The following is an 11,574-nucleotide window of genomic DNA, read 5'->3' as shown; positions in this document are numbered from 1 at the left end:
CGGAGTTGTTGAAGTAGGATCCCCTATCGACAGGATAGACAAACTGCTTGTAGGTCTTGGGCCCACCTGCAGCAACGGATGAGAAGAGCGGAAGAAGCAGGCAGGACAAACATAATGTAAATATGATACACGACAACCTCGACGACGACAATGACATCGACAGCATCGTTGTCATCGTCATCATGATTTCAGCAACACAATTATCTCCATAATCATCATCATCATCATCTCCGTCATCATCATCTCCTTCATCATCATCATCACCATCATCATCACCATCATCATCTCCATCATCATCATCATCATGTCCATCATCATCATCATCTCCATCATCATCTCCATCATCATCATCTCCATCATCATCTTCATCTCCATCATCATCTTCATCACCATCTCCATCATCACCTAGATTCAGCCCCATCCTCTCTGCCTTGGTGATGGCGCGAGTCTTGGTCTCGTTGTCCATCCAATCAACCTGACACCTCAAGATCATTCTCTCCTCTTTCTCTCTCCTGCTCTCACCCACCCCCACCCCACCCCCATCCCTGACTCCACCCCTTTTCTCCCCCTCCTCCACCTCCCTCCTCCCTCCTCCCCTCCTCCCTCCTCCCTCCTCCCTCCTCCCTCTTCCCTCCTCCCTCCTTCCTCCTCCTCTTTGTCACATCTTCAAGGTTCTTGATGAAGCTGCTCTTCAATCTTGTCAAGATCGCCCAGCCTGCCTCCTTCGCGATGTCCGGGAAATATTTCTGAGAGGAGAGGAGGAAGCGGTTATAACTCGCTACAGGGGAGCGAATTTGAACAGACCTTAATAAAGAGAATGTCGGAGAGAGCGGAGAGACCGTTGGTAGTCGCCCTCACACACTTTTCCTCCCTGCACCCTCATCAGCCCTTCCCCTCTCCTCTCCCTTCCTCTCCTCTCCTCTCTTCTCTGTCCCACCCCCTCTTCTCTGTTGCTCTCCTCTCCTCTCCTCTCCTCTCCTCTCTTCTCTTCTCTGTCCCACCCCCTCTCCTGTCCTGTCCTCGTCCTCGTCCTCGTCCTCGTCCTCGTCCTGTCCTGTCCTGTCCTGTCCTGTCCTGTCCTGTCCTGTCCTGTCCTGTCCTGTCCTGTCCTGTCCTTTCCTGTCCTTTCCTGTCCAGCCGCCTGCCAACGCTCCAGCATCCTCTTGTTGTTCCTCCTCTTCTTCACTTGCCCACCTAGTCGGCAGCTCGGATATGCCGGTCATGTAGCCATCGAGCTCTAAGTTCGCCTCACTGCAACCAGTTCACCACAACACACACAACAAACATCTCACAACACAACACATCAGCCCAGCTACATCTCATTCGAGCATGCCAGCAAGTAGGACAGCATCGCAAACATCAGCAGCAACTCAACAACTCCGCTCGTCGCCTCACAGGAATTCGACGTTGAGCAAGGGCGCGAGGTCGTAGATGTAGTGCCTGCGGCAGGTCAGCACGGCAGGTCACTATCGTCAATCTCACGTTCTCATCCAGCGCCTCCAGTAGGAGACCGGGCGAGTACGCAGAGCCTCGTCAAGTTTTGTCATCCACAATCTGAGCTCAGGAGAAGTCAGTGAGGTGGATGCGAGGGTTGGGAAAGATGGAGAGATAAGGGCAATGGTGGTGGTGGTGGTGGTGGTGGGGAGGAGGAGGAGGAGGAGGAGGAGGAGGAGAGTGGGTAGTGGGGATGATGCCGTAGGGAGGGTAGAAGGTGACACGAGCAATATCCAACAACATCAGCACTCGTTCTCGATACTCACGGGTCAGTGATGATGATCAGGTTCTCGTCGTTGAGAAGCTTCTCGTTACACGTCCAACCGTACTCCTCGCATCCCTTCTTCATCTCCTCAAACACTCTCCTCCTGATCATGGCTCCCCGTCACGCACACCCCGCGCCACCCATCGCATCACCATGGGAAGGTCGGAGTGATGGCAGACAGGTTGGTCAAGTTGGTAGGAAGCGGCCCCAGAGGGTCGTCGATCCAAGGCTCGTCAACCTACAACCAACGTATGAGGAGGAGGAGAAGAGGAAGAGGAGGCGAGAGAAAGAGGAGAACAAGGAGGAAGAAGAGGATGAGGGGACAGGGGACAGGGAAACTAGCAGGGACATCGCACCATCCACTGCGCAAGCTCTGTCTCCACCACGATGGTCTCGTTTGCGGCGAGCTCTGCTTCCTCATCGGAGTATCCGGCTAGGAGGTGGAGCTTCTTGAAGTAGCGCCTCGTCATCTCCCTGTCTTCCGCCTTGTCGTCGTCGATCGCCGACCCGTTGTACACCACAGGGTAGTAGCTGGCGTCGGGGAGAGACAGTCCTGACCTCCTCCGTCAGCCCGACTGCAGGAAGCTACAGGCAGAGATGGGAGAGGAGGAGAGAGGGACTGATGGGACGAAGGGAAAGAGGAGCCTGGGGGTGAAGAGCAAACAGGAGCACGAGAAGGAGAGGAGCGAGAGCAGCAGCAGGTGGTGGGACGGGGATAGAAGATGAGCACAGAGCGAATGAGGAGGGGGAGAAGGAGGAGGCGAGGCTGTGGCAGATCACCAGAGGCTTCGACGAAGAGGAGCCGGGTGGAGGAGTTGCGAACCCCAGCACTGACGTCGATGCTGAAGAACTGCGGCATGTCCCAGATGATGAAGTAGGACAGCAGCTCGATCATGTCCTCCAACGTCTCCATCGTGTCGATCTTCTCTAGCGTCGGTTTCAGCGGCTTCGATCCCAGCCTGTTGATCTCGTCGACGTCGACGCAGGCATGGTACCAGTCCGCCAGCCGCCTGCGAGGAAACCGGCGGTGAGTAAGAAGAAGCAGCGTAGCAGAAGCAGGAAGAGGAGGAGGCGATGCATCTAGAACAGCAGGAAGAGGAAGGACGGAGAGGAAAGGTGGTCACCTGAACTGTGAGTCCTCCGTGTAGTTGTCCGTGTACATGGATATCATGTCCTGCATCACGTTCTTCTCTGCTCCATCCCAAGATCTGCACCAGCACATGGTCAAGACTTGAGATATAACCTCGAGCAAGCAAGTCTTACTTGGTGAAGGCTGGCGAGCTTGCTGGAATCTCGGTGTTCTTCACCCACTGCCCACAGACAAACTCGTAGAAGTTGTCGCACGGCTCCTTGGAGAAGTTCATGTACCTGCCCACAGGTCAGGTGATCCTTCACATCCTTCCGTCGTTCCTCTCATCATCATCTCCATCATCATCATCATCATCATCATCATCATCATCACCTCCATCATCATCATCTCCATCATCATCATCATCATCTCCATCATCATCATCATCATCATCATCTCCATCATCATCATCATCATCATCATCATCATCTCCATCATCATCATCATCATCATCATCATCATCATCATCATCATCATCATCATCATCATCATCATCATCATCATCATCATCATCATCATCATCATCATCATCATCATCATCATCATCATCATCATCATCATCGTCGTCGTCTTCGTGGTCGTGGTCGTCGTAACAACGACCACCATCTTCATCAACATCATCCTCAAAACTCACGAGACAATCTCCGCTGGGAAGCGCCTCTCCATCAAGTCCTTCTGCTTCTCCAGGCCATCGTCGTCCATCTCCTGCAGCATCGCTGCCTTGACCTTCTGCAACATCTCCTCTGGAAAGCTTCCCCTCGATAGCGCATCCCCGTCACTTCGCATGTCCGCCTGGCCGAGGACAAGGACAAGCGCCAACAGCCCCAGTGACCCGAAGACAATCAAGGAGAGAGATCTTAGCACTCCCTGCTTCCTCCACGATCTCACGGAGGGCGACTCTGATTCCTCCATCCTCCCCTCTTCGGCAGGAAGAAAATCGTATCCTGGAACCCAGTGTCATGGGACAAGGATGTGAAGACGAAATGTTGGGGTGGAGAATGAGAGCAGAGAAGATGAAGCGTGACAAGGGTCGAGAGGCCGAGGGATCGCATGCAACAACAGGCACCAGGAGGACATGGTAGTTTTGTAAAGATTGTTGCGGTTTCAACAAGCGGCGTGAGCCAATATAGAGCATGGAGAACGAACGAGAAGCATGTCAACGAAGAGAAAGTGTTGTGTGAAGGAAGGAGGGGAGGAGGAGGAGGGAGGAGGGAGGAGGGAGGAGGGAGGAGGGAGGGAGGAGGATGAGGATGAGGAGGAGGAGGGAGGAGCAGCAGGGACGAACTTCGAGTCCCAACTTACCAGCTGCCATGGAGGATCGGAAATAGATATCCACTCCAAGAAGGGGGGTAGGGGTATATTGGGAGGGGGTATACACAGCAGATGTCTGTAAGATAGGGGTAGGTGATAAAAATCTGGTACAAATTATTCGTAGAAAATTCTTGTGTATAGATGTATGGACGGGTACTTTGGAAGTTGACATGGTGATAGAGGTGGAGGGCAGAATTTGCACAGGGTGGGGGTGGTTGTGACGAAGCCGGTATGGAAGGACAAACGAAGGCGAAGGAGGGAGAGGCAGTGGCAGAGGGGAGGAGGGAGAGAGGGGGAAGGACAGGGAGGAAGGAAGGGATAGAAGAAGGAAGGAGGAAATGAGGCAGAGAGGAAGAGGGAAGGAGCCGATGGTATAAGAGGAATTTGGTGCGAGTGAGGATGACGGATCAGGACGGAGGATGGAGTATAGCTTGTCATTGACTACATGCCCTTCTGGCTCCTCCTCCTACTTGTCAACACGCTTCAGATGGACTTATCGTTCTCCTCGTCCTGATGTGTTGTATCATAGCGAGCGCTTCACCTGCGTTGTAGATGGAACTGTGAAGAACTTTTGTTCCGTTCCCGTGTGACATCGCCATGTAAAGTTTGACCCCTGTCGTATGAATGTCTATGTGAGGCCAGGAGGACGAGCATAGGGTGAAGTATGAATCACCAGCCGCTGCATGAATATGAAAGACCATCCATACAAGGAACGATGTGCTCTAATGCTCTTTCTGACATTCAACCATGTCAGGCGTGTTTGTGGGCTCAGGTATCGCGGGTGTTTCCTTCCTTGAATGGCAGAGAGCTGCGCGAGATGAGCAAGTCTGCGATGGAGGACGGATCAGCTTACAACGCGCTGGTGGATCAAGCTTACCTTGCCGGCATGAAGAAGTGCGACGGAATGCGGCCATGGAACATGGCGAGATTGGCCGCCGTGACGTTGTTGGGAGCGATGCTCGTCTCAGCGGTGCTGCTGTTGGCCCTGCGGGACAGTGGGGCTGAGGAGAAAACCTCTGCTCTGCTGGGTAAGAACAAGAACCCTGGCTACGACAAGGAGTTGAAGGCTCTGCTGCATGAGAAGATGGAGAGAGAGCTGAGGTACCTCAAAGAAGCTGCGCTAGAAACCGCCGAGGAGATCGAGCTAGACAAGAAGGTGGAGGACCGGAAGGCGAAGGTGGAGGAGGAGGCCCACAAGGCAGCTCTGGCAGCCTCCAAGGTGAGCGAAAAGTGGTTGCACTCCCATCCTGCTCGCAAGCCCCGCAGCAAGCTGACGCCGGAGGAGGAAGTGGAACGGGTGCTGAAGAGCTCCAAGGAGCAACATCATCGTGAGAAGACAGCCTCCTCCCTGGCTCGCAATGCCTCCATCGCTGTGTTGAACACAACCAAGACACACGCCAACCCTGTCTTGAAGGAGGGGCGTGCAAAGAAGAAATGAAGGGTATGAAGAGGAACGTTGCAAGACAGAAGATGCAATTTAAACGTTTGAGAATTCCAAGAGAAGTCAAGTTTGTAAGTCAGGAGCCCTGCTAACGAAAGTTTTTGACTGCAGAGGCTCTTGGGTGTGTCTGTTGTACATATTGAAAGAGTCCAGTAAAAGTTTCAAGTTAAAGCCCGATGCCCCTCCCCCTTGTCTCCTGCTCTGAAGCTTGTCGCGGGCAGAGCTTGGGGTAGAGCTCTCCTGCTATTCGAATCTCCTCGGGCGTGAAGTTGAAGAGAATTCTGCGAGCAAGCATGAGAAGCACAAGCAGCCCGCGAGGTCTCACCTGGCAGGGATCGGACGCCCGTCGGGGAGCAGGGACGAGCCTTCTCGAAGATCGTCGAAACAATCATGAGCGCATGCCTGACAAGGAGAGGAAGTCAGAAACATGACAAGGAGAGGAACTCAGAAACATGCGAGCAGAGGCTCCTACGACCTGCATGGGCGAGTAACGCTTCCTCGGGTCATACAGCAGGAGTTTGCTCATGAGGTCAACGCAATCAGAAGGTGCCTTGTCACGAAACACTGACGGCAAAAAGAAAGTGAGAATGGTTTCAACGGATAAAAGAACAAGTGTCAACATCTTACCTTTGACCCATGAATGCTGCAAGACAAGAGGAAATTTGAACTCCGCTGCTCTCCTCGTCAGTAACCGAACCCGCACCAATAGCGACGATGGCCTACCAAGGTTCCGATTCATGTTACAGATTTCTTCTCTTGTCGGCGTTCCCAAGATCTTAATGATCTCAACCATCTACAAAGAAGAAAACACATCAAGACAGATTTCAGGAGCAGCTAGAGCTTTGCTCCACCTGGTCGATATTGTTCTCTCCAGGAAAGAGAGGCTGCCCCAGGAACAGCTCTGCAAACACACACCCGTATGACCTGCACGACCTCTCAAACAGCATTCTCCTCGGAAACAACATCGTGTACCAGACATCTATCACCGTAGAGTAGTTGGAACAACCAAATATCAGCTCAGGCGCGCGATAGTACCGTGAGCAAATGTATGCAATGTTATTCTCCCCTGCGGCAGTGGGTTGGTACCAACTCTTGAAAACATTCCCAACCTTGAACAAGAATCTTTGCGCTTCCAAAATCACAGAGTTTGACTGCATGTGTGGTTGGATCCAAGAGGAGGTTTTGAGGTTTGATGTCTCTGTGGCATACGCCAAGGGAATGAATGTAAGCCAGAGATCTCGCTACCTGAAAGAATCAAAGGGTCAAACTCCAACAGTGACAGAGTGCAAGCTACCTGATACATGTACAACTTGGCGAGGATAGGAGGGACTTTGGTCGCAGACGCGCCGTACTGTCGTATGACTTTATAGATGGTTTCAGGGATGAATTCCAGCATGAGATTCAAATATATCTTCAACGCCACGTTGTCAGAAGCTCTCAGATACTTTCGCAAAGAGAGGAATCACCTCGTCCGGTCTCTCTCCGTTGGTGTAGAAGCAATCTTTCAGCTCCACCACATTCACATGTCGCAGCAGTCGCATGATCTCCAGCTCTCTGTTCTTAAATCGTCTGTCCTGCAGGACTTTCTTGACAGCCACCGTGTCCCCACTCTCCTTGTCGGTGGCCTAACAAGGAATTCTTGGTGAGCTTTCTGCGATGAGAAAAGAAGTTGTGTGTTTCAACAGTGAGAGGGACAGACGAATCGACTTGTTCACACGCGTTAGAATTTCGAGAATGAATCGGAAATCAAAGCACTGTAGCAAGCGCAAGACTTTTTCAACATTGAAGTTGCAGGACGCTACTTCGCGCTCTTCTTCCTCTTCCTCCCTCCTCTCCCTCTCTCTGCCCACCTGGAAGACGACGCCAAAGGATCCGTTCCCTATGAGACGCTCCTTCACCAGTCTCCCCGCCATGGCGAAAAGGTGGCGCGAAAGCTACTAGCGCAGGGCCGTATGGCCCAGGGGGTAGGGTACTTCAAAAGACCTCTGGATATCGTGTAGAGGAAGCACTGTGTTAAAATAGGGGTACTTCTCAGTTAAATAAGGGGTAGTGATAAAGGACTTTCAAAAAGTAGGGGTGGGGTACGAAAATTATTTACCATGGGGGAGAAGGGGTAGGGGTTCATCAGCCTGACCGCCCCCTTCCTGAACCTCTTTCCTCTCCCTCCCCTGCTACCGTGACGCAGACAGAGAGGAGAGGAACTCTGCTCTCCTCTGACCCCGGCACTTGCTCGTTCTGGTCAGCTGCATCTTGTGCCTCGGCTGCTCTCCTCAGAGTCTGGCCTTACTGCCTCCCTCCTCCATTCCTGATGAGAACACTTCCTTCTTCAATCCTTCTCTCTTGAAGAGACTCGTATGGGAGTGTAAACTGACAAGAATCTATCCATACGGATGGGATGGAGGTATATATTGCCTCTCCCTCCATTTCCTGACCGGCCACTTCACCGCAGCGAGCTTTAATTTATGAATCTCTTAACATTGAACTTTTCACTTGATCACAATAATACATTACAGATGTTTTTCACACAGCAGACGAGTGCTGGGCTGGCTCTTCAACGTTGAGCTCAGCATCTGGCTTCAGTTCCGTGGGCTTCTTCTCCGCGATCTCCTCTGGTGACAGGTTCGACGGGGTCGACGAATCTTCTCCGATCCACCCTCCATTGGCGTGCCTCCCTGCTCCTTCAGTCAGCAGGAACTATCCGGGATCGGCGCCGCGCACCTCTTCTCAGCTGCCACTCTATCCCGGCCTTCTCCATCCTCTTGACTTTGTCCCACGTCAGCGTCATGTGCTTGAACCTGTAGCGGTCGTCAGAGAGCACGAGGCCACGAGGTGAGAAAATGAACCGCCGGCGCTGCTGGGCAACCCACGCCCCTAGCGAAGGGTTGTCCTTGTACTTCTGCGGGACGTTGCAGTGACCATGCTGATGGCGGAAGCTGAGAAGCTCCTGGAGACACTGTGAGACTAGCATGACGCGGGGACAAAGGGGAGGGAGGGAGGGGAGGGGAGGGGAGGGGAGGGAGGGAGGGAGGGAGGGAGGGAGACAGGAAAGGAGGGAGGGATGCTGGTAGAGACAGATAAGCCGCAGGAGGAGAAGTCACCTGAAATCTGAGCTCCCAGTCCGTGTGAATCCCCCATCTGAGCAGATGCAGAGTCATCGCAAGCACCAACAACCATCCAGCACAGCTTCCAGGACAGGGAGGGAAAGGGGGGGGGGGGGAAGCAGCGAGCCAGCTAGGGCGAGCCAACGAGACTGACCTAAAGCCAAGAGCATCTAGTTCGTCGATCTGGTCCTGCGTGAGTTTCCCAGCTCGCCGCTTCATGCGCTGCATCGTGACCCATGTTCCCAACGAGCGATCACTGCCCAGACAAAGTAAGCACATCGACTGCACGTGAGGGCTTAACGATCTACATGTCGCAATCGTTATCGTCACGGAGCTGCTGTGGGACGTTACAGTGGCCCTGGACGGCTCCGTCAGTATCGAGACGCGAGGAGGAGGAGGAGGAGCACGTGTTTCTCCCGGAAGGTCCTCAGCTGAAAGACCCTCGTCTCCCAGTCTGTGTGGAGCTCCCAGCGAAACCCTTGCGCAACGTCAGGACCCTCGTCATCGAGAGGCATGCGGCTACCAATGGCATCCAGCTTCTGCTTCCGAGACTCTCGCAGCTGCCCCTTGCGACTCTTGACCCTCTGAGTTGCAAAACCATGAGACGAGTTTCAATGTGGACTCCTCTGCCTCCCATCCCTTGTGCCAACCTCTCCTCCTCCCCCACCCTTCCACCACTTGCATCCACAACACACGCAGCCTCACCTGGACAGCAACCCAGACTCCCAGCTTCCGAAAATGACCCAGTTGAGATGGAGAGCAGTGACCATATCTTAGCCAACCATCAACGCGATTGCCTCCATGTCAAGTTTCATGTTACCTGTCTCTGAAGGCAATCAACTCCAAATATCTCTTCTCCCACTGTGAACGTCCTTCGAACGAAAACCCCATTCTCTCCAGCTGTTGTACAAACTTTCAGTCAGGACTCAATCCTCATTCGAATCCTTTGCTCGCGCCTGCTTTGCCCTTGATGCGCTCATTTTGCCTTTCCTTCTTCGCATTCGTTGTGTATGTACCCACCTGCCCTTCAACATCAACAAAAACAAGCGAAAGAGCGGCAACAGGAAGGACCGAGCTAGAGCCGGATTTCTATCGTAGTTGACTGGAACGCTGCACAGACACAAGCTCACTCCTCACGCCGTTTTGACACGTGGCACAAGTCACCTGCAATGACCATGTTGTTTCCTGAAATTGCGCAGCTCTTCGATCCTCTGAGTCCATTCCGTATGGCTGGCGATAGACACGTCGGTCTCCAGATAGACCCCAAGTTCTTCCAACCGCGTTCTGCGCAGCGGGGTGATTTTATTCCGACGAGCCTTGTCGATCTGGAGAACCGTCATTAACTCCTTACGGTGCACGTCACAAGAGAGTTTTATCCTTCACCTGCTGCACAAACCACTGCACTAGAGCCTCTTTGCCTCGCATCGTGAACGCAGAAGAAGTAGGAGAAGAAGTAGAAAAAGGAGGAGGAAAAGAAGACGACGACGAAGAAGAAGAAGCGTTCATGGCTGTGTAGTTCGTGTTTAGTTCCATTTCTGGATATTCCCCAAACACTCCAGTGACATTGCAATGTCCGTGTATCTGTTTGAATAGAACAAGGTGTTCAAACCTGGCAAGAGTTCACCACTTTGCGATTCAGCTGCAACTCACAACACACCTTGGATTCCAAATCAACACAGAGTCATCACGGGTGATGTCATTGTCAAGAACGGTGCTAGCAAAATCTTGAAAATGCAACGAATCGAAAAGCCTCTTTTTCTGGCCCCCTAGAAATCCCTCCTGACGATTGTTTGGTGTCAGATGTCAGCCATCAGCTGGTAGGATCCTCACAAGTTTCAGATTTCCTTGTGTGCGGAGCCAGTAAGCCACCCGGCTATCATCCGGTCTGCACGATTTTCAGGATTGGCAAAATCGAAACATGCAGAATGGCATTATGAACCTGACAGTCCGCTCGGATAAGTCTATCACCCCTTTGTGCTGGTACAAGAAACACGCCTGCATGCAAAAGTTAGGGACGTGGCATAAAGTGCTTTCAAGTGCCCACCTGATTAAACATCTCATACCACTCCGAGTACCAAGGAAAACCTATGTTCTCTAGAAGATGTTGCTTTTCTGCTGAAAGTACGCCTTTGATGAACTAAAGAGATTGAGTCAGAGAGCGTGCGAATGACCAGATAAGGTGTGCTGTTTCAACCTTGGTTCTCTGTGAATCTGACCATTGCGCTAACAGCAAATCATGAGAATCTCTCGGCAAACGACAATGGCCTAGTCGCAGATACATGCCACGAAGGCGCTGATACATCGATTCCCAATCCACTTCTCTAAGCTTCCCCTGTTATGCGGCATGTCAAAAAAAAAAAGAAAGAAAGAAAGAATATTCTATTCTGGAACCTTTGAAGCTAAGTCCAACCCAGCATCATTTAGTCGCCTAGTGTTGTTCAGGTTAAGTCACTTCCCTCCCGCAGACAAGGTATCAACTTCACCTCTGCCTACTTTCCTCCAGCTCTCCATGCTTGTACAGTCTCCTCTGTTGATCAATCCACTGCCTCAGAGGAGTTCCCTTGGAAGGAAACTGCCTCATCCGCCTCTTCCTCCGACCGCTGGGTAGCGCTTTCTTGTACTCCAAGAATCTCTTGAAGCCATCCTCCCATTTCAAATCGTCGTCCTGATTGCCGCCGAATGCGCCATGTCCTTCTCCCCCCCAGGCATGAATCAAAGGATCCTCAACAGCCTCTACCGCTGGCAAGGTGACATTCCCAGGATCCGTGCTAGGTTCTTGCCCTCCCCTGAGTCTAAAGAAGGCGCGCACGTGAACATCCACCACCAGAGGCAT

The 11,574-nt window shown here is 52.4% G+C and overlaps 4 protein-coding genes across 4 annotated transcripts in view; 1 reads left to right on the top strand and 3 right to left on the bottom strand.

Annotated features, from left to right (window-relative positions):
- Positions 1-3,800, bottom strand: part of GUITHDRAFT_105632 (hypothetical protein) — a gene marked incomplete at both ends in the record, with an annotated part of 5,910 nt that extends 2,110 nt beyond the window's left edge. Inside the window, 14 exons of the mRNA XM_005835408.1 lie at positions 32-66; positions 406-475; positions 663-746; positions 805-871; positions 1,195-1,251; positions 1,396-1,440; positions 1,483-1,554; positions 1,761-1,862; positions 1,912-1,997; positions 2,116-2,312; positions 2,540-2,769; positions 2,884-2,967; positions 3,023-3,127; positions 3,523-3,800. Of these exons, the coding sequence (XP_005835465.1) occupies positions 32-66; positions 406-475; positions 663-746; positions 805-871; positions 1,195-1,251; positions 1,396-1,440; positions 1,483-1,554; positions 1,761-1,862; positions 1,912-1,997; positions 2,116-2,312; positions 2,540-2,769; positions 2,884-2,967; positions 3,023-3,127; positions 3,523-3,800 (1,512 nt within the window). The remainder of the gene's footprint in view (positions 1-31; positions 67-405; positions 476-662; positions 747-804; positions 872-1,194; positions 1,252-1,395; positions 1,441-1,482; positions 1,555-1,760; positions 1,863-1,911; positions 1,998-2,115; positions 2,313-2,539; positions 2,770-2,883; positions 2,968-3,022; positions 3,128-3,522) is intronic.
- Positions 3,801-4,914: 1,114 nt separating this feature from the next.
- Positions 4,915-5,637, top strand: GUITHDRAFT_105631 (hypothetical protein; the record flags this gene model as incomplete). Its single annotated transcript, XM_005835407.1, has 1 exon — positions 4,915-5,637. One exon carries the CDS (start codon positions 4,915-4,917, stop codon positions 5,635-5,637), a length of 723 nt encoding a protein of 240 aa, XP_005835464.1.
- Positions 5,638-5,961: 324 nt separating this feature from the next.
- On the bottom strand, positions 5,962-7,553 carry GUITHDRAFT_68698 (hypothetical protein; the record flags this gene model as incomplete). Its single annotated transcript, XM_005835406.1, has 10 exons — positions 5,962-6,042; positions 6,116-6,204; positions 6,268-6,312; positions 6,364-6,433; positions 6,492-6,564; positions 6,613-6,706; positions 6,750-6,885; positions 6,935-7,051; positions 7,107-7,265; positions 7,491-7,553. 10 exons carry the CDS (start codon positions 7,551-7,553, stop codon positions 5,962-5,964), a joined length of 927 nt encoding a protein of 308 aa, XP_005835463.1.
- A 607-nt stretch (positions 7,554-8,160) lies between these two features.
- On the bottom strand, positions 8,161-11,574 carry GUITHDRAFT_105629 (hypothetical protein; the record flags this gene model as incomplete). The annotated part of the gene is made up of 20 exons (XM_005835405.1): positions 8,161-8,312; positions 8,359-8,435; positions 8,484-8,584; positions 8,739-8,775; positions 8,896-8,997; positions 9,050-9,099; positions 9,149-9,219; positions 9,265-9,325; positions 9,447-9,513; positions 9,562-9,641; positions 9,758-9,851; positions 9,906-10,066; positions 10,125-10,350; positions 10,399-10,520; positions 10,572-10,626; positions 10,681-10,736; positions 10,786-10,878; positions 10,936-11,073; positions 11,133-11,169; positions 11,225-11,574. The coding sequence occupies 20 exons, from the start codon at positions 11,572-11,574 to the stop codon at positions 8,161-8,163; spliced, it is 2,130 nt and encodes a 709-aa protein (XP_005835462.1).

Source organism: Guillardia theta, assembly GCF_000315625.1.
Source record: "Guillardia theta CCMP2712 unplaced genomic scaffold GUITHscaffold_21, whole genome shotgun sequence".
Lineage (NCBI taxonomy): Eukaryota > Cryptophyceae > Pyrenomonadales > Geminigeraceae > Guillardia > Guillardia theta.
The sequence above is the reverse complement of the archived record's forward strand: the minus strand, read 5'-3'. Positions and strand labels throughout refer to the sequence as shown.